This window comes from Podarcis tiliguerta (assembly GCF_965153285.1).
Source record: "Podarcis tiliguerta genome assembly, chromosome: 1".
NCBI classification, from domain to species: domain Eukaryota; kingdom Metazoa; phylum Chordata; class Lepidosauria; order Squamata; family Lacertidae; genus Podarcis; species Podarcis tiliguerta.
In genome coordinates, this window is record NC_139534.1 from 34,620,991 (window position 1) to 34,648,814 (window position 27,824).

At 42.3% G+C, this 27,824-nt stretch overlaps 1 protein-coding gene across 50 annotated transcripts in view; it reads left to right on the top strand.

Annotated features, from left to right (window-relative positions):
* Positions 1-27,824, top strand: part of NEB (nebulin) — a 152,892-nt gene that overhangs the window by 107,520 nt on the left and 17,548 nt on the right. For 10 of the 50 annotated variants that reach the window (XM_083403736.1, XM_083403769.1, XM_083403780.1 and 7 more), the window contains 23 exons: positions 1,177-1,281; positions 2,196-2,300; positions 4,942-5,046; positions 7,021-7,128; positions 7,957-8,061; positions 8,891-8,995; positions 9,096-9,200; positions 9,903-10,007; positions 10,114-10,224; positions 11,175-11,285; positions 11,568-11,669; positions 11,818-11,922; positions 13,659-13,757; positions 17,237-17,347; positions 18,131-18,235; positions 19,055-19,159; positions 20,127-20,231; positions 22,423-22,533; positions 22,989-23,099; positions 24,305-24,418; positions 24,555-24,659; positions 24,925-25,029; positions 26,679-26,783. In XM_083403736.1, coding sequence (XP_083259862.1) covers positions 1,177-1,281; positions 2,196-2,300; positions 4,942-5,046; positions 7,021-7,128; positions 7,957-8,061; positions 8,891-8,995; positions 9,096-9,200; positions 9,903-10,007; positions 10,114-10,224; positions 11,175-11,285; positions 11,568-11,669; positions 11,818-11,922; positions 13,659-13,757; positions 17,237-17,347; positions 18,131-18,235; positions 19,055-19,159; positions 20,127-20,231; positions 22,423-22,533; positions 22,989-23,099; positions 24,305-24,418; positions 24,555-24,659; positions 24,925-25,029; positions 26,679-26,783 — 2,448 coding nt within the window. Of the gene's footprint in view, positions 1-1,176; positions 1,282-2,195; positions 2,301-2,942; positions 3,048-4,941; positions 5,047-7,020; positions 7,129-7,956; positions 8,062-8,890; positions 8,996-9,095; positions 9,201-9,902; positions 10,008-10,113; positions 10,225-11,174; positions 11,286-11,567; positions 11,670-11,817; positions 11,923-13,658; positions 13,758-17,236; positions 17,348-18,130; positions 18,236-19,054; positions 19,160-20,126; positions 20,232-22,422; positions 22,534-22,988; positions 23,100-24,304; positions 24,419-24,554; positions 24,660-24,924; positions 25,030-26,678; positions 26,784-27,824 lie in introns of all 50 variants that reach the window. The other 40 variants (XM_083403783.1, XM_083403740.1, XM_083403741.1 and 37 more) reach the window with 10 other exon arrangements.

Sequence of the window (27,824 nt, forward strand, 5' to 3'; positions counted from 1 at the left end):
TACAGACAAGAAGTTTGAGACCATGTTTATTCTTCTTTCTTTGGCGATCACTCATAGCCGTGTAAGATTGTCTTTCATAAACACAGTTTTAACAATGAGTCCGTAAGTGACTGTGGAGGCCAATTCTGGACCCACACGTCCTTCCACAGTGGGAACATTGGTTCCCGGGTGGTAGTTGATCATGGTGTGGATTTGCCAAGCATGCCTTCCTCTTAGCACGTTTCTCCCTTGCATCCTGAGTTCAAGTGTCTTCAAAGCCCACAACACCTTTGGCAAAGGCTGTTCTCCAGCTGGAGCGCTCGCAGGCCAGTGTTTCCCAGTTGTCAGTGTTTATACTACTTTTTTTAGATTTGCCTTGAGACAGTCTTTAAACCTCTTTTGTTGACCATGTTTATAAAGCAGTTCTCTGCTCAGAACAAACAAGATTTGTCATTGGTTTTAACTCTCCACAGCCAACCTAAGCATGCACAGCTTGACTGAACTGCCCAATAACTGCAAAGGTGAAAGATCATTGGTATGATAACATATAAAGTGCCCAGCTATCTGGGAATATCTACTGAGGCTCCACGGAAACAAAGGGCAACAGTGCAAGATCACACATTACTTTAAACAAAGTATATGCATAACAAGATATGATTGCTAGCAGCTCGTTTTAAAAACAAAAAAAAGCACTGTGAAAAACCCACTGTGCCTTCTATTTTTGGAGGTGCTATTTACACATCAGCATGTCCTTTTATAAATAAGGGATGGTGTCATTTCCTTGGTGCTTGAGTCTATCCTCTACTAAGTCTGAACTGTTCTCTGCTGCAATCCTATGCTCTCTTACCTAGGAGTGATCTCCACTGAATATTAGTTCTAAGCAAATCTGCATGGGATTGCGATATTTATGTAATTATCAACATAATGAGCTTTAGCAGGTTTCTGGAAGACTGTATCATATTCCAGTTTTGCAGTGCCATACAGTGCTGTCAGATAAACAGATGTAGTTACAGCAACAAATCAGTAAATATCACACTTACTGACATGATAATTACATGAAGTAATTGCAATGTTTCTTTCACGCCTTTACACCTGATTGATTTTTTTAATGTATGCTTTTTGTGTTTTTATCACACCCATATAGTGATTAGTTGGTTGTTGTTGTTTTTAGAAAAAATGTCTTTTATGTCCCTCTAGTGTAAATACAAGGAGTCATTTGAGAAGATAAAGTCCAAGTTCAAGTATGTTGCTGACAGTCCAATTAATAGGCATTTTAAGTATGCTACTCAGCTGGTGAATGAGGTAAGTAGAACTATAGGCTTCTAAATTGCAATTCCATTTAAATTTGTTAGACAAAATAAGAAAGAGAATCTAGGACTGCAAATTCCATTAAATGGGATATATTTCTAAGTAAAGCCTCTGGTTTCCATCACGGTGTCCTGTTGTGCCAGAAGTGGTAAAGTCATGCTGGCCACATGACCCAGAAAGCTGTCTGTGGAAAAACGCTGGCTTTCTCAGCCTGAAAGTGAGATGAGCGCCACAACCCCATAGTCACCTTTGACTGGACTTAACTGTCCAGGGGTCCTTTACCTTTACCTTTTACCTAGATTGTGGTCTTTACACATAGTACCCTTTCTTTCTTTCTTTCTTTCTTTCTTTCTTTCTTTCTTTCTTTCTTTCTTTCTTTCTTATTGTTTTTTTAAAATACAAGGACAAGAACCATTTAACACTTATCCAACAGTACATCTAATGGTGTTTGTTCTATCCATTGACTTTAGACATAAAGAATGATAAATAGTAGCTAGGTCCCAATCTAGACTATATGCAGAACTATAGTATAGCATGTGCATATATTTTATACTAAATTTATGCAAGTGATAAATGCATAGAGTTATAACTATAACTATAACTATAACTAAATGGAGGATGGCAGTGCAGAATTTAAAGGGCTTTTAGTGTTGTACATTTCAGGCTCCAACCCTTTACGTGATTACTTAGGAGTAAGATCCACCAGCAAGTTTTACGTTTCAGTAATACTTGCACAGTATTGCTCTGTAAAATCTATTATAGCTCTGTGTTTTCTATTGCCTATATCCGTTCTCCTTTTTATGGTGTTACTCTTTAAGTGGGTGGATTTGTTTAATGGGTTTTTGCATTGATCTCAATGTATCTTTGTGCCTCCACTTTTTCACTTTGCTACTGTTCGATGTGAACAGAAATTGTACAAATCTGATTATGAGAAGAAGAAGGATAAGTATTCCCTTGTGGTGGATGACCCTAGAACCTTGCTGGCCAAATTGGGAGGCGAACTAAGCAGTCAGGTACTGTGACAGAGCTGGCCAGAACACCCTGAATCTGGCTATTGTCACTCTTGGATGACCACTTCTTTACCTGCCTGAAATGCCTGCAGTCAAAGATGTCATAGGTTTTGCCTATGATATTGACAAAGGTTTCCCCTCTGTTTGTATCTGGAACTATCTATACTTTGCCACTCAAAACAGCACAACAGCTTTTTGAGTGAGCCTATCTGTACTTTGCCACCCAAAACAGCATAGCAGCTTTTTGAGTGAGCCTATTCATACTTTGTGATCTCATAAACTATGCACCAATGTACTGTCAAAGTCACTCCACCAAATGTCAGTCGAGTTGCAAAGATAACCTAGAAACGAATGAACTCTGCGCCATTTAGCTCAAAGGCAAAAATGTGCTACAAGGAAAATGGCGTGGAAACCAGATTATTGCATAATGATGGCACCGTAATACTCTCGTTTTTTCCATTTTTAAAATTCAGTTCTGTGTCTGTTGATTCTGTTGCCCCTGGTGAATGCTGTGCATTGGTGCAGTTCTGAGAATACACAAATATCCCAAAGGCCTAAATCTCATTGTTCTGGGATCTAGAGCTTTTTTGTAGTTCTTTGTCTTCATAAGTCCTTTTTGTGCTTCATTGCTGTTTGCATGCACAGAAAAAATATAAGGCTAGTGCCAAGTTGTTCCTGCAACATGGATGTAATGAAATTCTGCGACCAGATATGCTGACAGCATTGTACAACACAATTCAGGAGAGCCAGGTAAGTGTGCATAGGATTGTAGGCTTCTTGTTACAAAATTGGACGTAAGTTACCATGTGGATCCATGAAAAGCTCCAGTACCAGGTGCATTAGATAGCACTCAAACTCTAGAGGTTGGGATTCACAATCAAATTAAGATGCAAGTATTTGGACATAAAATGGTAAAATTCTGTTGGGCAGGAGAACCCTCTTGATCTGCAGCCAGAGAACCCTCTTGATCTTCCAAGCAAAAGGAAAGATCAGGGTGCCAGGCTGTGTTCTTAAGCACATTTACTTAAAAGTAACTTGCATTGAATCAATGGAATTTATTTGCATGGAGATATGGTTAGGTTTGGAGTGCCAGCCGCCTTCAAGCAAAATACACCGGATTAACTATAACACAGACTGGGTTCTCTGTATCCAACCTATACAAATGTCTTCTTACTTGTGGTACTGATCACCAAGCCCTGCTTAGAGCATTCTTGCCATTATTTTGTATGTGTTGCGATTCCTTGTCCATGCATTTCTTCCCCCTCTTTTACGCATGCTATGTGTTGTCTTGCATGCTCTGTATTTGCATGCAGTGAAAATGAAGCAACATTTTAAAAAGCGGGGTTTTTTGCATCGTTTTTAGACAACTGCTAAGGCTTCCCAATTTTTCTATAAGCTAGACCAAGATTTTCAGCTGCACAGAATGTTCTGCAGAGAAACGCCCACTTCTCCATTCTACCATGAATACATTTCATTGCATTACGTCATAAATTTTTAAGTCATCGGCATAATCACCAGTAACAGTTTTACATTGCAAAGCCTCCCCACCCCTATGCTACAATTTAAATGTCGATTGGGTGCATGGTTAACCAAAGCTATCTTACTGTTGTATGAGGAGACTAGCCAAAGCTATCTTACTGTTGTATAAAGAGACTAGTAAACTTTACCAGAGCCGCCATCCACAGTCATAAACTGGTAGAACCTCATTCATCTCAGTAGACCAGGGGTCAGCAACCTTTTCCAGCCATGGGCTGGTCCACCACCCCTCAGACCATGTGGGGGGCTGGAGTATACTTTGGAAAAAATAATGAACAAATTCCTATGCCCCACAAATAACCCAGAGATGCATTTGAAATAAAAGCACACATTCTACTCATGTAAAAACACCAGGCAGGCCCCACAAACAACCCAGAGATACGTTTTAAATAAAAGGACACATTCTACTCATGTAAAAACACGCTGACTCCTGGACCATCAACGGGCTGGATTTAGAAGGCTATTGGGCCGGATCTGGCCCCCGGGCCTTAGTTTGCCTACCCCTGCAGTAGACTTTGTGGGCTTGACTGAGGGGGGGGGAACGCTTCTTAAACCCATTTTTTAAATGCTTACTCACCCACTCTTCTTATTCAGCTAAGTGGCTCCTTTGATTTCTTAGTGCGATTGTAGAGTTTGGGGTTTTATCCACTAGCGGCAAACCCTGCTAGTTTAGTTCCTTTATTGGTTGTGTTTGCTTCCGGCCCAGGGAAGGATGATGCAAAGGATTATCCCATTTTTATCCTCGCATCAAGTCCGTGGGATAAGTTAAAGATGATGACTTGCCAAAGGCCAACCCTGGAACCACATAGCTGAAGGGTGTTTAGATACAAGCTCCCATGTCCAAATCTAGTGCTCCAGCCACTGCCCCACACTTGACCTGTTTAGAAGTCAGCGTAACCAAAAGCAAGCTTAACTCCGGCATTTCCATCGTGTGGGCTTGGCTCCCCCCACGTACACAGTTTCGGTTGACTTCTATGACAGCTGCTGGAACAGGCAAGCTAAGGCTAGGACTCTTCTTAAAATGTGCATTTGTGGTGGGGTGTTGTTGTTGATTTGCTGTCATTCCCCACCATTCACTGCTGCTTTTTTTTAAAAAAAAATTCCACAGTACAAATACAAACAGCTGTATGAAAAGCAGAAGGACAAGTTTACATCGATTGTGGATACTCCTGAACACCTGAGGACGACGAAAGTCAACAAGCAAATCAGTGATGTAAGTGTGGAAATTGTCATGGCCAATGGGGGGGAGGGGGGAGGAACAGTATGGTGTCTTTGAGGACTAATCTTTGTGTGACAACAATGGGGATAGCCAGGGTTTTTCTTCGGACTGATGGGATGGGAGAGGAAGAGGACAGTAAGAGAAACACAGCTTGCCAGTTTGGGGTCAGGGCTGGTGTTAGGAACTGCGAATCTGAGGGAAACAGCAGTAAGGACTGTCTGCCTAAAAATGCTCAGGCAAATGAGTGAGTTTGGGAACTTCAGCAACCACCAACTGCTTAGTGCAGTCTCCCCCAGCCTGGTCTCCAGAAGCTGCTGGACTACAGCTCCCATCATCTCTCACTATTGGCCATGCTGGCTGAGGTCAATGGGAGTTGCAGTCTGACAACATCTGGGATGCACCGTGTTATGGAAGACGGATGCATTGTGTGGCTGGGGGTAGATGGGACAGCTCCACACCCATCCAACTCTTCTTCCAAGTTGCACAGAGTGGCGAAATTGGCTTTGTCTAATTTATCCCAACAACCCTGTAAGGTAGGTTAGGCTGAGAAACAGTGACTAACCCCAAAATTGGTCAATTACCTATGGAGGGGGGGAGGGACGCAGGTGGCGCTGTGGGTTAAACCACAGAGCCTAGGACTTGTCGATCAGAAGGTTGGCGGTTTGAATCCCCGCGATGGGGTGAGCTCCCGTTGCTCAGTCCCTGCTCCTGCCAACCTAGCAGTTCAAAAGCACGTCAAAGTGCAAGTAGATAAACAGGTACCGCTCCGGTGGGAAGGTAAACAGCGTTTCCGTGCGCTGCTCTGGTTTGCCAGAAGTGGCTTAGTCATGCTGGCCACATGACCTGGAAGCAGTACACCAGCTCCCTCAGCCAATAAAACGAGATGAGCGCCGCAACCCCAGAGTCGGCCACGACTGGACCTAATGGTCAGGGGTCCCTTTACCTTTACCTATGGAGGGATTGAGCCTGGCGTCTTCCTTATACTAGCCAGTATCCTCCTACACCACCTGACCCATGTTTCCATCCACAATCTGCCCTGACCCTCTGCCTTCTCTCCATTGTAGATAGGAAGCCACTGGCTGGGCACAAGTAGCACACCCACATGTGAGAGGTTACATACTTAGTGTAAGAAACAATGCTTTCTCCATTGCTCTTCCTACTCTTCAAAGCATATGTTAGGAAAGTGGAAAGCTTACCAGGAGGATGCGCTCATGCAGACTTTTGAGTAAAAAGCAGGTCCAGATAAGATAAGTGGCAGTGGTTGGAAGGGTTGCAGTCCAAGCCCAATAGCCATGATTATGACCCTAAACACTTAGCACATCATCCCCCTCTCTACCAGTTCCACCTGCCGAAGCAGAACATCCCAATGCTGCCTGTGTAGAGAGTGCTCAGATCGTGGAGGTGAAAACTGCCTAGCTGATTTCCTACTTTAGTGCAGCAATCAAGCATGCAGTTTTTCACCTGAGCAAGACTGTGTGTACCTGGGCAGCATTTGGACATCCTGTCCCCATGTTTACAAGTAGGAGACAGCTCACTAGGAGATGGGGAGGAACTGTGTGCTTCCTCCTGCCAATGGAGGGTGGGTTAAGGATAGAAGAACGTAAGAAGAAGCCCGCTGGATCGGGTCAAAAGGCCCATCACAGTCCAGCATCCTGGCCAACCAGCTGTGAAATCCACAAGCAGGACCAGCCTGGAGGCTGGGACAGTGCGCTGGGTGGGTAAGGTTCTGACTGGGGAGATATATCCTCCAATCCAGTCCTGTTCAGCACATCAGTGGAAAACCCATGGGAGTGAATGGGAAAGAGGATGGAGCAGGCCTTCTCCAGTTCCTTCAGATAGTCTACGGTAAACTACAACAATACATATTGTTGTATCCGTATTTGTTCACTTTGGGTATTTTTTAAAAAGAAATTAAAATGCTATTTCTAATGACCGCTTGTACTTAACTTGGCCCTTTCTTGCTGCCAGATCCTCTACAAACTGGAATATAACAAGGCCAAACCAAAGGGATATACCACAATCCATGATACTCCCATGTTACTCCACGTACGGAAGGTCAAGGACAGAGTAAGCGATGTAAGTAAACATTATCATTTACCTCGCAGGACGCTGGAGCCAATGGGATAGGACATGACTCAGCTCATTGGCTCCAGCATCCCTACTGGCAAATCTACACTTCAGGTGAGACCAATCGTTCTATATAAACTGTGTCTAGCAAAGTTCCAAATTCATTTTTTGCTCATTAGTCTGTAAGATGAGGCATATTAGATTTTGTTTGCGTCACTATAAAAGCTAAGCCTTAGACTATTTAAATATAATTCTTTATTTTCAAGGTAGCTCACATTTCATAGCAGTGTTTATAAGTATAGTTATTTGCTGTAAGCCAATACTTGTTGAAACAATAGATTCATGGTTAGAGAATGAATGAATGAATTTATTAATGAATTTTCTCATATTTACACATTATGTACCACTCAGATTGCTTACCTTTTTATGGGGATTAAGAGAAATGCCCATAGGCTTACGTATTATGGGTTGGTACTAGACTTTGTTTCCACCAGCAGGAGCAGGCTCTCCCATTTGGCAGAAAATCGGAAGTGACATTTGCCAAATCCCTGCTTCTCTCCTGCAGCTCCCAACACAACCCTCATGCAATTCTGGTGGGCTGTGGGGAGCCTTCTGGAACAGTGTGGGAGGTGGGGCTGGGGGCTGCCAGTGGAGGAGGATCCTTAATGCAGCGAAGGTTGTTCTCTTAGGGCAAATGGGGCTCCACTGCTCAGATGTTCGCTAAATTCAGTGCCTCCTTGGACCTACCAGGGCAGATTAACACAATTTTCCCTGGGGTGATTTCTGTTTAGCCGTGTAAAGAGATGTGCAACGTTAACCTTCTTGTTCTTTCGACAGCTGAAATACAAAGAAGTCTATCAACAGAATAAGTCTCACTGCAACGTTGTACCGGATTCCGTTCATATCAAAGCTGCCAAGCAGGCCTACAAAGTAAACAGCAATGTGAGTCCAGTGCTATTGTTGCCGGTGACTAAGCCTTACAAAGGAAACTGAGGGAGTAGGGCTCCCAGGTCCCACTCAGTTGAGGCCTCTTTCGGTGCCTAATTTCCATACGCTTACGGAAACTCCTAGCCAGATCGGATGAGGCAGTGCATCTCATGCCAACTTTAGATATGTGTGGGATAGAGAAATGTCCACCCCCATCCCTTTGGGCAGAGTACAAATTGTAGGTGGTGCAAATCCCCAGGTTCCAACTTCCTGAAAGAGCCATGTACGAACAAACCATCCTTTTTAACATGCTGTATTCCTGACAGCTAAAAAAATGTGGTCGTTCCAAACATAAAACCCACTACCTGTTTAATCTTTTGTCTTTTTCCTTTTAAGGCTATGCCTTTTCCCATGCTTGTTCCACAGCAGCACAAGCAGAGCTAAAATTCTGTAGAAGAGCGAGAAAAAGGCAGATATGGATGGAAAAGTAGAAAGTGGCAGACCTGTTTGTCTGCAGCCTTGTACAGTCTGCAAGCCATGGCAAACATAGCCCACTCATATTGTAGTGGGGGGGGGGTTGCGCTCCCAGCCTACTGGTAAAAATAGGAGATTTATCAACTGCTCAACTTTGGATGGCCAACAAAATGGCTAAGGGAAAGTGAAACTTTATGGGGAGTGTCAGAATTCCTAGACATAGAAGTTTGCATCTGCACCACCAAACATTTAGTTACGTATTTATTTTTGGGAATCAAAAATATCCTTTTCACTCTTGTTTTATGGTGACCCTTTTACAAGAATGGCTTGAGTCTATGTTTACATTGTTTATCTATTTCTCTTTGAACAGCTGGATTACAAGAAGAAATATGAAGCTGCCAAGGCTCACTGGCACTGGACTGTGGACAGACCAGACTTCATCCAAGCTGCCAAATCATCTTTGCAACAGAGTGATGTAAGGAAACTAAAACCACATGCACCCATTTTATTTCCTGACATAGCAAGGTGCCACAGGCTGCACTTCTGACACTTTTTATTCTCCTGTTTCTTTGTAGTATGATTACAAATATGACCGAGAGTACTATAGAGGATGCAAGCTATCGGTAACAGATGACAAAAACACAGTGTTGGCTTTGCAGAATGCAATCTTGGCGAGTGATGTGAGTATTCTAAAATCCTTTTAATGGAAGCTTCCCCACCACCACCCCTTTTTAAGTCTTGGACACCCAGATCAGCATGTAAACCTTAGCAAATGATTGTACTTTTCTAAGTAGGTGTGGCAAACCAATCACACCGAGAAACATTTTCAGCATTGGATAACAAAAACACCTTTTAATGTCAGGTTCAGTTCTGGTAATAGTGGTAAGGAAAGAAATACCTACCATGATTTACAGGGGTCCTCGAATTTCCTGTAGCCTTTGTAACCAGCCCAAGTCACTGCCTTCTTACTAGTGCCTTTCTGGGCTCTGGATGTACTTCAAACATCTCCAGGGCCCAGCACAATTGCACTGTTAATGCCATCCAGCGCCCCCACTCCAAACTGGTTGAAGGGCATAGAGTTGTCTCTGCCACAGTGAACATCACCAGGTCTCAGTACAATGTCAGGAAATCCACCACTCTTCTCTCATACTGGTAGAAGAGCAGAAATTTTCCCACACTATGTTTGGACTTTAGAATAGAGCCCTCCAAAGCTCTCCAATAGTTAATGCAAAATTTGAGCTAGCTCTTGCCTTTCTGTAGTCCAGAGAAGGATGGAGAGACACACCAGAATAAAACACATGCTCATCAGTGGCGAGCCCATTTGTGTAGCCCTGTTTATTATACACTGCTTGAAACTAATACCTTTCCATTTCATTTCCCAGTTAAAATATAAAGAGAAGCATAACAAGGAAAGGGGAACTATCCACCCAGTTCCAGATACTCCTCAGATCCTTCTTGCAAAGACTGTTAGTGCTCTCGTGTCTGAGGTAATTTATTATTTATATATGCATGTATATAATTCTCCAGTTCTCAGCATTTATTCCTTATTTAATACATATTACTTTAATAACTGTTGTTTCTCTTCATCACCAGAACAAATACAAAGAGCATGTTAAGAAGCACCTGCCACACGGCTCCTTTACAAAATTGCCAGAAACACGAGACACTGTTCATGTCAAAAACGTAACCAAGAACGTCAGTGAGGTAAACTGCTTTTGCATTGCTATAGTCACATCACTGGTTGAGTTGACGCTTGCATTTGTTTTGTTTATACTTGGTGATGGAAACTGTTGTTGCTCCACTATAAATTATACTTCATGCTAATTACGGCTTACTAAAAGGGTGCTGCTCCATGTTCACCAGGGCTGATGTTACTTACACCAGCCTGTTAGCTCACATAGTTAAATATCAGCATAAGTTTAATAACGTGGTTGAACAGAGTTTCTGAAATCGTGTGTAGATGGAAGCTTAGAAATGAGTGGCAGTGGTAGTGGCTGAAGAACTACAACAGTGTGTGTGTGTGTATGCAGAACTGGGTTCATTGCAGTTAATTCTTTCTAGTCATTTTAAAATAACTGTAAATAAAATATGGATGCAGCAATTGAGACATAGGTTAAGTAATTGCTTGGTGCTTGCCTCCTATGATTTTGGGTACGTGTCCCATCTTTTATATTCTTCCAAAGGGTTCCCCAGCACTCAGGAGCATGGGGTTGGTGGAGGAAGGAGCAATCACTGAAGATCACCTTGATCTTTGTTTGACTGATGAAAATCTCTGCTGGATTAAATAGCCATAAATCATCAGGGGAACACCCATTCAATGCAATATCTGTTTGTAAGCAAAGTGTTTTTGACTGATGGGCTTTCCACATAGGGACCAGTCCTTACAGTCAACTTTATTCTCGTTTATGTAGCTGCCCTTTGAATCTCTCCCTCTCTCTTTTTAATGTGGAGAGCTTCTGACCGTAGAGGAAAACTTGCAGCAGATCAGGAAACAAAGCTAGTTAACCTACAAGTGCATGTGTGAGCGCCCACACGAATGCGCACCTGTCTACCTTAAGCGTAGAAGTCAACACCTATGTTTCTTATTATAAATGTCGGCAAAGTAAGCCTCAGGTGAAGAATGTGTGACCCAACTCTTTTCTGTTCCGAAACAGACAAATTATAAAAAGAAATTCCACAAGGAGAAAGGCAAATCAGACTATTCAATCATGCTGGAGCCTCCTGATGTGAAACACGCCATGGAAGTTGCAAAGAATCAGAGCACTGTAAGTTATTCCTCCAGTTACCTCATTTAAACCCTGGATGGGCAATCTAAAGAATAATCCTTTCGAAGCCGTGGGCTATAGGAGAAACACACGCTGACATAGGTGGCTGTAGCTTTTCCATGCAGACTTTGTTTCATTACAGTGAAACGTATGCAGTTTTTGCATGGGTGGTGGGCATCAACAATAGCTCTGGTGAAAACATTATCATCCAGAGGATCTTGTTCTTTCCTTAAAAAGAAAACACAACAGTAACTGCTTCTCTTTATCCTTGTGTTCACCTAGATCCAATACAAAAAGGATGCCAAATCCAAGCTCCATTACACTAGTGTGGCGGATCGCCCTGATATTAAGAAAGCCACCCAAGTCTCCCATTTAGTCAGTGATGTAAGTACTTTATCAGTGTAACTGTTCCGCAACTTGTGGCAATATGACAGCATGCATATAAATAGTTTCATTTCAGTATGTAGAAGCCAGAGGGGGGGGTTGTTTTTGTTTTTTTTTAACCCCTTGACATTTCATATATTCGTCTTAGATTGAATATAAAGCCAAAGCTCGTGGAGAAGCTGGTATGGGAGTCAGCATGCTTGGACGTCCAGATATTGAACTTGCCAAGGAGGTGTCCAAACTTACAAGCCAGGTATGAACAGGTGGCTGCTTCAACTTATAACCATATGGCATACATTTTCTTTTGCAATCATTTTGATGTAATGTTGGCTTTACAGATAAAGCAGCTTTAGAGATAATTTATTTGAGGTCGGGGTGGTTAATATTTTCTGGCCAAATCTTCCAGGGCTGTCTGTCAATCGTGGTTGTGGCCACCTCACCATCTCATATGCACATAAATATGCGGTACAAGCAAAGAGCCTACCCCACCTCCACTGTTCTGTACAGATCCAATGAGGGAGGAGGTTATTTCCTTATCTCTGGTCATCCAATCATCAATCTGATATCTGGGGAGTGGGCAATTTGCATCCACATCCGGGTGCTGGACTCTGGTGTATGTACTTCAATATCTCCTTGTTTTACTGCTGCCACCAAAGCCTCTCACCCACCCCGTCCCGAAAGTTAGCGAAGTCAGTAGAGCTTGTGTCTCTTAATCTCAGGATTGTGGGTTCGAGCCCCACACCAGGCAAAAAGATTCCTGCCTTGCAGGGGTTTGGGCTAGATGGCCCTCGTGGTCCCTTCCAAGTCTGCTGTGGTACGTGGATGCTATACTCTGTGTATTGTGTCCCTATGTAGGTGAGCTTCCTATTTAGCTCATTGAAGAAACAATTACTGAGCTGAAGGCACCCTTTACACACAGGGAGCTGCCTCACCCATTATACTGAGTGGGAGAGGAACTCCTTGTGTAATCAGAGTCTCTGTTCTCACAAAGTAGCACTGATCGAAGTAATCCAGATTCATGTTTCCATGGGCCTGGGCTTGTCTTTCTTTCTTTCTTTCTTTCTTTCTTTCTTTCTTTCTTTCTTTCTTTCTTTCTTTCCCTTTCTCTCTCTCTTTGGTTTATATTACTAAACTCTTACCTGGCATTTAAAATGATTTATTTCTGTTTTGAATACAATGGAAACCCCCCCCCCCCGCAAAACCCCCCCCAACCCCCCCAAGGGTTCATCTCATCCTTTACATCACCAGTATTGTCTGAGCCAGAGCAAAAGATGAGTGAACAAGCAGGTTGGTTGTGGTGAAGAGAGGTTCAGCGGGTGCCCTGCTGGAGTGCTGGTCCTTAGCAGATTCCTGACCATGCCAAACTTTGATGCTAATTGCCTTTCTTTAGCCATAATAACAATGATTTCAGAAGTTGACATTTCCTCCATATAAATCAGGTATGGGGAACCTGAGGAATACACTTCCCATCTTCCCTGACCATTGCCCATGCTGGCTGGGGGTGATAGGAACTGGAGTCCAACAACATATGGAAGGCACCGGGCTCCCATACCAATGACCTGAAACAATTTTTGTGTTAAAAAACATGCTGTAAATGTTTGGTCATTTGCTGTATACTGGGAGGCAAAATGTTTCTTTTTATTGTCTTCTCTCCAGTTATTCCCTTATCAATTTCCTTTGGCAGACATTTTAATGTTTGTGCTGTTATATATTTCTATAGTGAGGGTAGCAGCACTGGACTTTCCCCTCAGGGAAAGTACTTCAAACAACGTGTTAACTTTTTGCATTTTGGTGCTAGCGTATGCCTCTTTCCTCTCTGACAAACACTGACCGACATCACTTGGTGCGTTTCTGACCCATGCTGCTTCCCACGAGACTCCCTGCCCCCCACAAAGACAAGAATATCACCGGCTCTTCTACCTCAGCTTCTTGCTTTGTCCATCTTGGAGGTTTGCCATTCTAATCTTGCTATCTTGCTACGCTTTGTAGGCAGAATACATCAAAGGACGCATGAGGGGCCATGGGGCTGCATCATACGACACGCCCATGATGAGACACGTTAAGAAAGCTAATGTCCTAAGTAGCCATGTAAGATGGATTTTAAGCGGCTCTCCTATGCTGCTACCAATTTCATGAGTCTCTTGCTAGATTCTATATTCTTGGCACAATCCTAAGTGTTCAAGGCACTGCTTCTATTTTTATTTTTAAAAAAGAACATTAAAACCTTGTGGATTTGTGAGACCTCCCCTTTCTTCCTTATGCAAAGTTCTGCTTGGGAATTTGTTCTGAGAATGTCTCAACTTCAAGAAAAAGCTTGAGTTGTCCAAAATACATGAAAGTGGGGAATTTAGTCAAACATTTACACTTCCTTCTATATAACATTGGTGGCAATTCCTGAAGCATTCATATATATATATATACACACACACACACACACACACACACACACACACACACCATAGTTTTTTGCTCTATAAGACTCACTTTTCGCCTCCTAAAAAGTAAGGGGAAATGTTTCTGCGTCTTATGGAGCGAATGCAGGCTGCACAGCTATCCCAGAAGCCAGAACAGCAAGAGGGATTGCTGCTTTCGCTGCGCAGCGATCCCTCTTGCTGTTCTGGCTTCTGAGATTCAGAATATTTCTTTTCTTGTTTTCCTTCTCCAAAAACTAGGCATGTCTTATGGTCTGGTGCATCTTATAGAGCGAAAAATACAGTATATGGGGGAACTGTGGCAGCTATCTGCACTTGAATACAACTGTGCACTCTGCAGTGTGCACAGTCAGTTGATGTAGAATGCTGCCCAGACTTCAGGAACCACTTTTGTTGCCCTGAATTAACTGAGAATATATCCTGGAACATTCCCAATCCTCTCCAGGATCGCAGAGGAGGAGCAGTAGCAGTGGACAAGCTGTTGTTCAGGGAAGCTAGTTCATCATTACTGACCTTCTCGCTAAGAACCCAGAGTTTCTTGAAACAGAATAAGCTTGTCCACACATTGCACTGAGCACAGGTACAAGCTCTTATAGCTCACCTGCTGCAGGTACACAAAATATGCTCTTGTGGAATGCTGCATGTAAAAAATTGTACGAGTGAACAGCTCAACTATTTCTGTACACAGTCCTCAAAGTCTACATTCATTGAATATAACAATGTGGACACCCCTATTAAAAGCCACCAATTTAGGGAAAAGGCTTCTGATGAATTACCATCAAACAAATTCCTAAACTCTTGCAAATAGCTCCTTAACTACTTTTATTTGCGGACAGACATTTTCAGATGATTCTTCACTCGCTCTCAAATGGCTTAGAAAGTAAATGACATATTTGCACCAATTTTCTACAGGTTATGGACAGAAATTTCATAAGGAATAAAGGGGGGTGCTTTATTTCCCATTTCTCTTTGTGATTGTTGCATGGGACAGCTGCATGTCAGAGAAACCGTCTTTCTCTACTTGTGAGAAATAGCAGGAATTTGCCATGAAAACTATCAAAACACCATCTACACAGTGTCTTATGTCATCTATGTTGTCACTGCTATTGATACTCTTGTATACTGTGTCTTATGGTTTTGTTGCTGCTTTTTGTTTTAATATTGAAACAAGTCCCTCTGCCTCTTGTTTTTTGTTCATTATCTCTTTTTTTATATAATATTTTTTATTAAATTTTCCATTATACAAATATCACCATATCAAACATTTTCACAAATTTCAACTTTTGGACTTCCGTCAGCTTCTCTGCCAATCATCCATAGTTTTTTGTTCATTATCTCATATCCATTAACAAATCTTGTTTAGCAAGTACGGAATCCTGATGGAAATCGCAAGTATTAATGAGAGACTTGCGTTTTGATCTAGTGGGTCCTCACGACAAATGTCAAAATGCTTTTGAAACCCACAAAGTATTCTAAGAAAGTAGCTTGTGCCCTGTGGAGCCACTATTCAGGCACAAAATGCATATCTGAATTGTGGTGGCCCATAATGGTCCCCACCTACCTGGAATACGTCATTTGTGTTTGTGTGTGTCTGTGTCATTGTAGGAAGAGTCTTGTCCTTCTCAAGAGCGTCAGTGCCCAGAGTGCCCTGCATTTTTTAAAAAGTAAACATAAACAGTGTGCTTGACTGTCACTTGAATATTGACCACTGGCATCTTTTGTCAACCCATGTCCAAAAGATGAGGCTATCCAGCATGAAGGATACAGGGTTGTTTGGATAAAAACATGCCAACATGTTTTAGACATCCAGAATCGTGGAATGGAATTGAAATCTGCACTGTGGCATCTTCCAGTTTTCTAACGTTAAACTTTTCTTCTTTTCAGCCCTGTACATTGCTCCCTAGCATGATCTATTCCTTTCATCAGTTACGTCAATCAGCTCTTGCCAGGGGTGGGGTGAAGACTGGGTGCCATCCATGTAAAATTAAGCATATCAAACCATTGATTTCAACATGAGAGGGCTAAAATACATCATAAGCCCTCATTGAAATCACTTGGAATCCAGGTGCTTAATTTTTGCTGGTTCATGCCAGGATTTGTATAACTGCTATTTTCTCTCTCTCTAGCAAATGACTAATATCTTACCTCTTCTTTTATGGAGCTTTTATGGAGCATTTGATAATGAAGCTTTTCAGTCTTAAGAACCTTGCTCTATGTACTTTGCACACTAACAGTGCAAAGTACTAGTAAGCAGTAATATCCCCTGGCAAGTTCTTCGACTGAAAACATGGTGAATCTGTTTATTCCTCCATTAGAATGAAAGTAACCAAGCTGCATTTGCTCACTTCAATTGTCAGGCAGAACTGGACTGTCCATCAGAGGGCATAGGAAAGTCATTGTAAATAAAAGTGCAGTATAGTATTCTTCTGAATTCTAGTACTGAGAGTGCATTATAGTATTCTTCTGAATAGAGCGTCTAGCAGGACCTTTATTCTCTATCATGAACATGTCTTTTTATTTAAAATCACAGTCTTTTTGCAATTTCTCTTAAAGCCAATAATTATAGTTATCAGATCAAATGCAACTGCCTCTTTGATTAGGCAGTGTATTGGTAGAACACTGGGCTCCAGTGTAGCAAATCTTGGTTGAATGCTGCTCAAAATCCCTTGGAGGGAAGGCAGGAAAGAAATATTTAGAAAGTCAGATGTTTCTATTGCCCTGTATCAGGAAACACCCATTTTAGGCCACAGAAAAATGCACAATGCAGTCATAATTTAGCTCTTGTGTCTCTTGATAGCCATGCTGCACACACACAACATTCAGATTCCGCCCCCCCCCCATGAATGAGTTATATATTTCAAATGTGGAGCTGAAACACAACTACTGAATGAAAGACGCAACATGAAATCTTGTAAATGCAGTGTGTGCCAACTTCATTGCTGCATCAGGTGAATTTTCCTGGCCTTCGTTAATGGTATCTTCTTTTTCAAAGAGGTCTTACGGCTTGCATTGTTCGACCTGTCTGCTTGCAATCGGGATCAGTTTTGACAATCTGAATGTGGACTCTTTCTCCCTTGGCACCAGGCAAGCTAAAAGTCGGGACCTTGTTTTAACACTTGTTCCTCTTGGAATTAGATCAAATACAAAGAGAAGTTTGACAAGGAGAAGGGCAATAAGCCGCAATATGACCTGAAGGAAGCCAAGATCTACAAGACCTTAAAAGATGCCCACCACATCGCTAGTGAGGTATGTGTGGGCCTTTAGTCCAGTAGTTACCAGCCCTTTTCAGGCTCATGGGCCCATTTGGAAAAGCTTATGAGTATCACAACATAATGGCAGCTGAGAGACCATGGCTAGTCACAAAATGGCTGCCTTGAGGGGTGTAGCTAGTCATAAGGGACAAGCAGCTTGTCCATGAAACCGAGTATGAGGCAGAACTGGGAGTTGAGCCCCTGAACATAATACTGGCTGAAGGGGAGGATATTATTATTATTATTATTTATTAAATTTCTATACCAACCTTCATCTGAGGATCACAGGGCAGTTTACAATATAAAAATACAAAAATACACGCTTTAGTATCAAACAACATCTCTCTCTCTCTCTCTCTCTCTCTCACACACACACACACATGGTTTAAAAGGCCACAGATTGTTTAATTAGCCAAAGGGCTAGGAGAAGAGGAATTTTTTTTGCCTGGCACCTAAGGTTATGTAATGAAGGTGTCAGACGAGCACATTCCACAAGCAGGCACAACCACAGAAAATAGTGATGATGAGTTGTCATCTTCAACTATCTCCTAGCCTTCTTGGGCCATGTACCTGAATTTCCCTAAAGGAACATGTGGCTGGATCATTTAAGGAACATTTGCAGTAATTCTGATCTCATTAATCATCTCTTGCTCAGTGCCCTGCCCCCGCAACATTTTGATGCAAAGTCTGACTGAATCCTGTTCCTTTTTAATGCGTCCGATTTCTAAGTGTTGTTTGCGTTTTCCTTTATTGCGTTTCTTTGAACTTCCCCCATCAGATTAAATATAAGGCGGACCTGAAGAAACTTCACAAACCAGTGACGGACATGTCTGAATCCCTGTCGATGCATCATGTCTTGAACACCAGCCATCTCGCCAGTTCTGTAAGCCTCTTAGCTCATCTCAGACCATATTCACTTTAGCATTTCATCCATCTGCCTTTCTGAGATAATATCCGCTAACAATTTCTGTAACAGCTTTCCTCCTTGACTGTTCCTAGGAAATCACCTGGTAGTGATCTCTCTTCTTCCCTGCCTAATGAGTGTTCCTCATGCGGACTAATTAATACCCCTAGTCTCTCAAGCATTTTCTATTAGCTGTAGAACTGCTAATATTGTAAAACCTCTAACCACATGTAAATGGCTTTTTTTTTTTTTTTTTTGCCTTTTTAACTTTCCTTTTTGACTAACAGGAGTACCATTTTCCTCCTTTTGATTTCAGTATTTTTTGTGCTTAATATTATTTCAACATTCTTCTTCTTTTAACTTTTTAAAACCTTTTCAAAATTAATTCTGCTTTTGCTGAAATTTTATCATCCTGCTGTTAGACCACAGAATGATGAATATGCTAAAAAGAGAAGAAGATGTGGCGTTGTCTTCCATTTTAATTGTATCACATATTCACTATATTTCTTTTGTTCTTCTTTCTTTTTTTCTTTTTATTTACTTACAATATCTTGTTCCTTCTTGCATAATATTGCAAGGGACAAGTAGCTATCACAAGTGCTTCGGCATTAGTCTGAGATTTTTTTCCTTCCTCCCCCACCCCTTTATGTATTCCTTTTTCTTCTTCTTTTCTTTTTTTAAAAAAATGCTTTGGGTTTCTTGTTTTTCTGTTGAAATGGTTGGATCGGCTGGAGTTAGAAAGCTGATCCAGTTAGGCCTTTTTGTTATTGAGGTGGTTTTTGACACCTTCCCCTTTAGTACCAGTACAAGAAGAAATATGAGAAGAGTAAAGGTCACTACCATGTGGTTCCAGATAACCTTGAACAGATCCATCTAAAGGAGGCCTCAGAACTTCAGAGCATAGTAAGTCATTGATAAGTGTTTCCTGCTTTTTATTTCTCGTTCACAACCCATTGCATTGCATTCTAGAATCTAGAAGGGTCAGTCTGCCAAGAAGGGGGAAATACACCACTTAATAAGAAAAAGAAAGTATTGCTGTAAAGTTATTTCAACATTAAACTCCTTTTGATCTTGGAGTACATTTACAATATAAATGAAGAAGTTGCTTTTCCCAAGGAATTCCGGGAATAATAGTTTTATAAAGATGCTTAGAATCCTCCAATTAGAGCTCCTAGCTCACTTCACAGAATTTGCTGGAAAAAAGCCCTGGCACTTAAATGTAATTGAATGTCATTTTAAAGTCTGTTGTGGAAGTTTTGCACACTTCTTGCATGTGAGATAAAGCTGTCTATATTCTGATAAATTGGTTACAAATGTGTTGTTTATTTGTTAATTCAAAATTTGGTCTTAAAATGTTTTGGGACCTGCCTGTTGTTAATGTTCCTCTCTAACGATCTGTGCTATTTTCCGACTGAACAAAAAACTCTTGTACATTGGTTTTCAGACTGTTCTCCGAACCCTTATTTACAAATTGCCATAATTCCACATAGGCAATGCTGTGTGAAATAGCCATGCAAACCACACAGTTGTGGCTTCATATCTTTACAGCTGCAAAATGTGGCCCTGACATGTGAAGAAGTGGACAGCAACCGTGTTGCCATCGGAGCATAGAAATTGGCCTTGACCCTTGACATCTGGTAGCAGCATTTCAGTGCTTCTGGGCCCTCCTCTGGGAGGTGCAGCAGACTGGTTTGGGGGCACCAAACAGGTCACTCACTGTGACATGCGGTTTTCATGACTGACATGATTGTTTCTTGAGCGCGGCTTGGGGAAGAGACCCAATTCCCTTCCACATTCCAGGGCCACCCTGTACATTTCTATTCTATATCTAGCAATGCACTGGAGATAACATTTATCTCCCTCTTGGCAGGTGAAGTACAAGGAAAAATATGAAAAGGAAAGAGGGAAGCCCATGCTGGACTTTGAAACACCAACATACCTCACGGCTAAGGAGTCTCAGCACATGCAAAGCGAGGTAAGGTGCTTTGTGGCAGAATGCAGCCTGGTTTCATGTTGGAAAATGAAGGCCCGACAACATGCTATTGTATTATTTCCATTCAGGTTCAGGCAGTTAGTGGGGAAGATGCTTTCTGAAGGTATAACTAGAATTGAAATAATCATGCCTCTGATCACCCTATAGCAGCCTTATTCAACCTGGTGCCCTCCAGGGTTTTTTTGGGGGGAGGACATACAGCTTCCATCAGCCCCAGCCAGATGACTAAGGATCAGGGATGATGGAGGTTGTAGTCAAAACCTCTGAAGGGCAACACATGCTGCACTTTATTACAATCTGATTCACGGTTGCCAAATAAAAGAAGTTTAGGAGCAAGGCTACAGACTCTTAAGCTATTAATTTACTTTGTATTTGTGGAATTAAGGTGATAACAGAAGTGTTGGTTCATAAAAGGACTTGCAGTTTGTCAGTTTCCCCTGAGCTGCCAGAAGATTAGACTGGCTGCTAAAAGTAGCAGTTTATAATTTGTAATAAACAACTTTCGCTGACACCATTCAAGCCTTGTTTGTGTCCAGTTATAGTTTTTCCATTGACCTTCCTGAACTCAGTTTTGTCAGTGTTCTGTCCCAAATGTGAAATTTATACAAGGTGAAATATACTTGTATAAGGTGTTCGGTCGATAACATTTGGGTGGTTCTGTCAATTGTTTCAGGGTGGGTTCCCCCCCAGTATTTCACCGCACAACCATCTCAAAGTCTGTTGACTAGATAAAGACTCTGTTGCACAGTTCGGTCCATAACCAACCATCTGTGCTTTAAGGTGTGCTTGCTTCTGGTCTCCAAAGCAGGAAGTAACACAGCACTGCAGAGACAAGCAGGAGTACAGACCTGATTCCCCGCAATAGCCAGGCCCAGGGGCTTGCCTGCTCCCTCCTCTACAGATCCAGATGGCTGTCTTTGCCATGTGCAGCCATTGACACCTTGCTGCAGGTGTTTGCCATACCTGATAAAGAACAATCCCCCATTATGCAAGTGCAAGGGGTCTGGATACAGGGAAGTTTGAGCCCTGGGTTTGAGCCCAGGAGGCCTCTCACATTTTTCTAAAGAAAAGGAAGATAAGCAGTCAGAGAACGCAATTCTTTTACCCTTTCTCATTCCCTGGAGGCTTTGCCAAGCATCCTCTTATGTGTCTTTTGAAACACTTTTCAACTGCACTTTTTCAAAGCTGCCTCTGCCCATCATTTCCCAATACAGTGCCTGAACAGCGATTGAAAGGGTGCAAAGTCCACCTTGCTTCTTACAAGCCAGTGGTAAATCAGAGTAAACGTTTGCCTTAATATTTAATCCTTTTATATCAGCAAGATTAGTTGCGAAACTGTTGTGCTTCAGCACTGAAAATCCCTGCTTGTTTTAAGTGTTACAGCACCCCCCTTCCCCTTGATATTAGCTTTTTGTTTAACCATACACTGATTTCATAGCCTGATCGAAGTGTCCACATTGTTTTGTCCAAGAGCGAAACTTATACAAGGCAAAAATACTGGTATAAGGTCCTTTGGGTGATTCTGTCAATTGTTTCAATATATTGCCATTCAAAATGCAATTAGACATTCCCCCCTGCCTGGGGTTTATGGGATGCCTACCCTTTTGGCTCTGGGATTTTCCCTTCCATAGACTGATCCTAACAATTAGTGAGCACTAAAGCATAGGAATGACACTATTGTGGGCTTTAAGGGCATCTTACCAAGTGAGCACACTGGTGATCACTGGAAGACTGGAGCCCTACCTTTTGTGAATCACATGTTCATCCAAAGCCTTGTTGCTGTCAGAGACACAAAGTGGGCGCTTGCAATGTATTTTTATTCTATCTGTTCCTTACATTTATACACCACCTTTTCCTCCAGGAGCTCAAGTTGGGGTACATGGTTCTGCCCTCTCCATTTTAGTCCCAGGGACTGTCCCAAGGCCACCCAGTGATTTGCATAGCTGAGTGGGGATTTGAATTTGTCTCCCAGGCCATCGTCCAACGCTCTAACCACTACACCACGCTGCTAAACCCCACCCAACACCAAATGGCCGACCAGCAAACTTGAGACAACAAGGGCAAGACAGGACCCAAAACTAACAGTACAGTACTTGAAAATATTCTTCCTGCACAGATCCAAAATAAATTCTGTTTTTCCCCCTTCTCTTCTTCTTCTTCCTACTCCTGTTAGAAAGAATATAAAAAAGACTTTGAAGAGTCCATGAAAGGCAGGAACCTTACTGGCCTGGAGGTCACGCCATCTCTTTTGCATGTCAGATATGCCACCAAAATAGCAAGCGAGGTAGCAGCTCCTCTGTTGTCTTCTGCTGTGAACCACCCTACTAGTTTCATTAATTGTCCTTACCAAAGCAGTCCCTTCACTACTGTCTTTACTAGCCTTAAACATTTCTCTTAAGTGCATGATTTAATCTGTGTTTGTTGCTTGTTCTAGTCCATTGGTGTGTTTTTTTAAATCACTAATTGTTAATTGTATTATAAGCATTAATGTTTTCCTGTTGGTGGAACAGACATCATTGTTTCACTATATGTTGTGTTCTTTACTGAAGTTGTTGTGTCAAGCTGTGTGACTATCTAGAAGGTTGAACCTTGAACACCCTAACTAAGTGTTGCTTTAAGATAATCTGAAGGCTATTTACTAACTCTTTTTAGGGGAGGGGTCTCCTTCATCCTCCTCCTTCTTGAAGCTCTCTCTCTCTTCGGTTTCCTCAGTTTTCTTTTTCTCCCCACCCCCTCTAGAAAGAATACAGGAGAGATTTGGAAGAAGGTGTTAAAGGTAAAGGCCTAACCATTTTGGAAGAGACCCCAGACCTACTCAGAGCAAAGAATGCAACCTATATCTTGAATGAGGTGAGACACATAGCTAGGCCAACTTCCCTTGGGGGCCACTGCAGCATGGCCCCCTTCTTCGGCACTGGATTAATGTCAAAAGCCCCAGACATTGGGGAGAAATGCATGATGTGGCTCCACCCTATGACTCCCAGAAGAAGGACAATGTTGGCATGGTAATGAGCAGTGCTGCAGCATCCCTCCCAGGCTGTTTGGATAAGGTTAGAACTGGCCTTTCATAAGAAGAATTCCCGCAAAGCTATCTATAAAGAGAAATTATAGACCTGGGCTCTAGCAATTTCTGAAGCATTGATTATATCTCAGAGTCAGATCCCATTTACCTTCCCAGGTCAATTTTTCTAATGGGTTTGTAGGTGCTAGAAAACATACAGCTAATTAAGCTTGTGTCCTGTGCAAGGCAATAGCTAGACCCTTGTGTGCTATTTGAGCTGTGTTTCAGACGTTTTTAATCCTCTGAAATTGGCGTGTGTGAAAAGCTAATTAAGTTAAGCAAACTTCCTAAACTGTGTATTAGACGCTTCTTAAATTTTAGGAGGGGACACGGGTGGCGCTGTGGGTTAAACCACAGAGCCTAGGACTTGCTGATCAGAAGGTCAGCAGTTTGAATCTTCGCAACGAGGTGAGCTCCCGTTGCTCGGTCCCTGTTCCTACCAACCTAGCAATTCAAAAGCACGTCAAAGTGCAAGTAGATAAATAGGTACTGCTCCGGTGGGAAGGTAAACGGCATTTCCGTGCGCTGCTCTGGTTCACCAGAAGCGGCTTAGTCATGCTGGCCACATGACCCGGAAGCTGTACGCCGGCTCCCACGGCCAATAAAGCGAGATGAGCGCCACAACCCCAGAGTCGGTCACGACTGGACCTAATGGTCAGGGGTCCCCTTTACCTTTTTAAATCTTAGGAAATCAACGTGTGTTGATAGCTAATTAAGTTAGATAATTTCCTTTTGAGGTGTTAGCCAGGAGATGAGTCTTTTAGGTAACACAAATGATCAAATGACTTAGACTGTCTGTGAAGAGTGAATGCTTCTTCGACTGCATACGTTTCTCTCCTGTGGGGCACACTTTTTTTGCACGTTGTATGGGCAGCAGCTTGATTCACATCAAGATCACCCTTGGTGAATTGGGATAAGTGTCACTTTTGAAAAACCTGCCCCGTTGTCATGGTCTCATCTCTATTAATCCTTTTCTTTAAAAAAACCACAACAGAAAGAATACAAGAAATCTCTAGAGATGGAAATCAAAGGAAGAGGCTTGACAGGCCATGCCACAGAAACACCTGACTATATGAGGGCAAAGAATGCTATGGACATCGCTAGCCAGGTCAGTGAGAACAGCCAGGCACTAATAACACTTGGGAAGGGAAGCTTCTCCATAGATTTCCTAAGGGGGAATCTGGAGGAAGCTGTGTTCATAAATGTACTCTGTGGATATCTGCTTGTGACCTTTCCCCCAACAGATCAAATATAAGCAGTCTGCAGAAATGGAAAAAGCCAACTATACCACGGTGGTTGACACTCCAGACATCATCCATGCCCACCACGTGAAGAACTTTTCAAGTCAGGTAATTATTGTATTTGTTTTCAACTAGCTTTGCCAGATTTTTAAATATATTTTTTAAAGGAGGGTCTTGCTCCCTATTGATAGTTCCTACGTGAAAGAAGCTCCTATTTCACGCATATCTCAACTCCAGGGTGAACAGATAACCATAAACATGTTTTTGTGCAAATTGCCTCTTGGACATTGAGCGTATATATTTCGTTTTGGGGTTTTTTTTAATCACAACAATAAATCTTGTTCCTCTCTCTCGCCTTCCGCACCACCAACAGAAAAAATATAAGGAGGATGCAGAGAGAACTATGTCTTACTATGTGTCTGTCACAGACACACCAGAAATGCAGAGAGTCCGGGAGAACCAAAAGAATTTCAGCATGGTAGGTATTAATGTACTGTAAACACAGTGAAAAGTGTGATTATTTAAAAATATGTGATGCTGTGAAGTCCTGTGCAGAATGTAGGCCAGAGGTGGGAAAACTCCAGACCACAGGCCAAGCCTGGCAGGGTCCAATTTGACTCCTGAGACCATCCCCCCCCAAACACCCACCTGACAATCAGTTGATGGGCAGGGTTCAGTTCTGTGTTCGCAGCTCATGCCATGCCCCATAGCCAACACAGCAGGGTTTAACCCCTGCTCATCCATTGATAAATTGGGTTTTAAACCTTGCTCAGACCCATGCAAAGCATAGGACGGAAGATTCCGCTTTTCTGGACAAATATTCCGCCTCCTCAGGAAGCAATGGGGCTAAAGCAGAACGTTCTGTTTTCTTGCGTTGCGGTGTCCTGGCTTAACCATCTCTCACGATGCATGGGAAGGTTTTATTTGTCTTTTATTCTTCCTCGCTCAGCAACATTCCAAAAACATCTGCAGGGCCACAGACTCCACATCCATAATGACATGTTGCCTGGCCCTGCAGATGTTTTTGGACTCCTACCATCCCTGACCACTGGTCATGTTGGCTGGGCCTGATGGGAGCTGGAGTCTAGCAAGACCTGAAGGGCCGTGGGGTCTTGTATGAGCTTACCCATTTTGTATGTGCATGTTTGTGTGTGTGGCTTAGAGGAGAGGCATGGTTTCAGTCAAAGTCTCCCCTTTCAAGAAGGGTGTAGTACACTGTTCCTCACGACCGTTTCAACACTGCCTTTGTCTCTGTGCATCATACCTTACAGTGCAAAACTGAAAATTGGGTGGCTGGGATCCAGGACAGGTAGAATACAAGGTTACAAAAATGCGGGTGGATGGTGAGGATACAGCGTATGTGCTGATGGCAGTGCAGTTTACCTGAGGTCGCATGTGTTTGAAAGCAGTACCAGCTGATGGAAACATGAATAGGTAAATGTGGGCCCCAATTGCAAAATCTTCTGTGCACCCAGAGCCCCTACCCCACGATGCATGGGGTTCTCCATTCTCTGTAAATGCAGAGAAAATGCCGCGTGATGATTGAAGATTCTGTCCTATTATCTGGGTGCCCACTAGAAATCCCATGTGTGCAAACAGCAGCTGAATTTAGATGACCCAGGTGAAAGGTGCGACTTCAGATTTCAGTACAGTGGTGCCTCGCAAGACGAAAAGAATCCGTTCCGTGAGTCTCTTCGTCTAGCGGTTTTTTCGTCTTGCGAAGCAACCCTATTAGCGGCTTAGCGGATTAGCGCTATTAGCGGTTATTAGCGGCTATTAAAGGCTTAAGGGATTAGCGGATTAGCTGCTAAAAGGCTATTAGCAGCTTAGTGCCTTAGAAAAAGGGGGTGGGGAGCGAAAAAAAACCCCCAGGAATCGCAAGACATTTTCGTCTTGCGAAGCAAGCCCATAGCAAATTCGTTATGCGAAGCACCTCCAAAACGGAAAACCCTTTCGTCTAGCGGGTTTTCCGTCTTGCGAGGCATTCGTCTTGCGGGGCACCACTGTATTCCTAAATGATTTATTTATTTATAAGAAAGCTACATAGAACACCAAAGAAATAAAGGCGCAAGACTGAATTCTTTATTGCAAGGGCAATAAACAAAAAATATTGTGTTCTCCTAACAGCTCAAGTACCAGCATGATCTACAGGACAGCAAAGGAAAAGTCACAGTTGTAAATGAAACACCAGAGATATTAAGAGTTAAAGAAAACCAGAAGAACTTCAGCACGGTAACCTTATTTTACACCACAAAGTGAATCCTTAATTTTGTTGTCCTACTTTTGCAGATCTTTCAGCATACAGGAATCTTCCTTGATATGAATGGTGCTTCTTGTTTACTATGCATATCAAGGCTTGTATGTCGGTGGTCAAGGCCTTGCAATTTTACACTAATTATGTGTACCTTATTATATGTGCAGGTGTTGCTTTTCCTTTACACAATCTCTCCTTCAACAGCTTCCACCATTGCACAGTGGGTTGTGTACCCCACATCTGACAGTAGAAGTACAAAATATCTGCCCTTGTTTTGCAATGTGGCTATGAGTTTGTAGCTGTTTATAGGCTTGCTGTGTCGTCTTTTAGCAGCTAATTCGTGTATGCCCTGCTTTGTTCTTAATTAGCAAGTTTAACCATGAAGATCTTCAAAGGATGCTAAATATTGTCATTATGTGATGTGTTTATTGGTCATGATTATTCCATGGATGTCTGATCAAAACAGTGGAAAGCCATGTCTACGTTAAAATCAGTGCCATTCCCATTTTACTTAGACAATGTAACAGGAATGCATGAACCAGGATAGTTGAAGCAGAAATTCCCTCCTCCACAAGTCCCCAAGATCCTGAAAACAGGGATGGATGAATCTGTCTAATTTTGAGTTAACATTTTTCTTATCTTAAGTTCAGTTTACTACATATTTGCATTCGTTTGCTTTTAAAAATAAAAAAGAACACCCTCAAAAAACTCACCAGCATTTCAATGTGCTTTCTCCCATTGTATGCATTTTGCTGTGCAATTTCGCCTAATATATACATTTTAGCAAATATCTGGTGCATTTAAAAATATTTTCACTCAGTTGTGCGTTTTATGCATACTTTCCCCCAATATACACATTTTGCACACTATTTTTTTTGTTGGAGAACTACGTCACAAAATATGGAGAAGTACACATTTTACTTAAGGATAATCTTGCTTGGAAGCAAAAGCTTCTGAAATCAATGGGAATGACTTCTGTGTGAGTGAATGCACTGATGATCAAGGAACCAGTTAGAGGT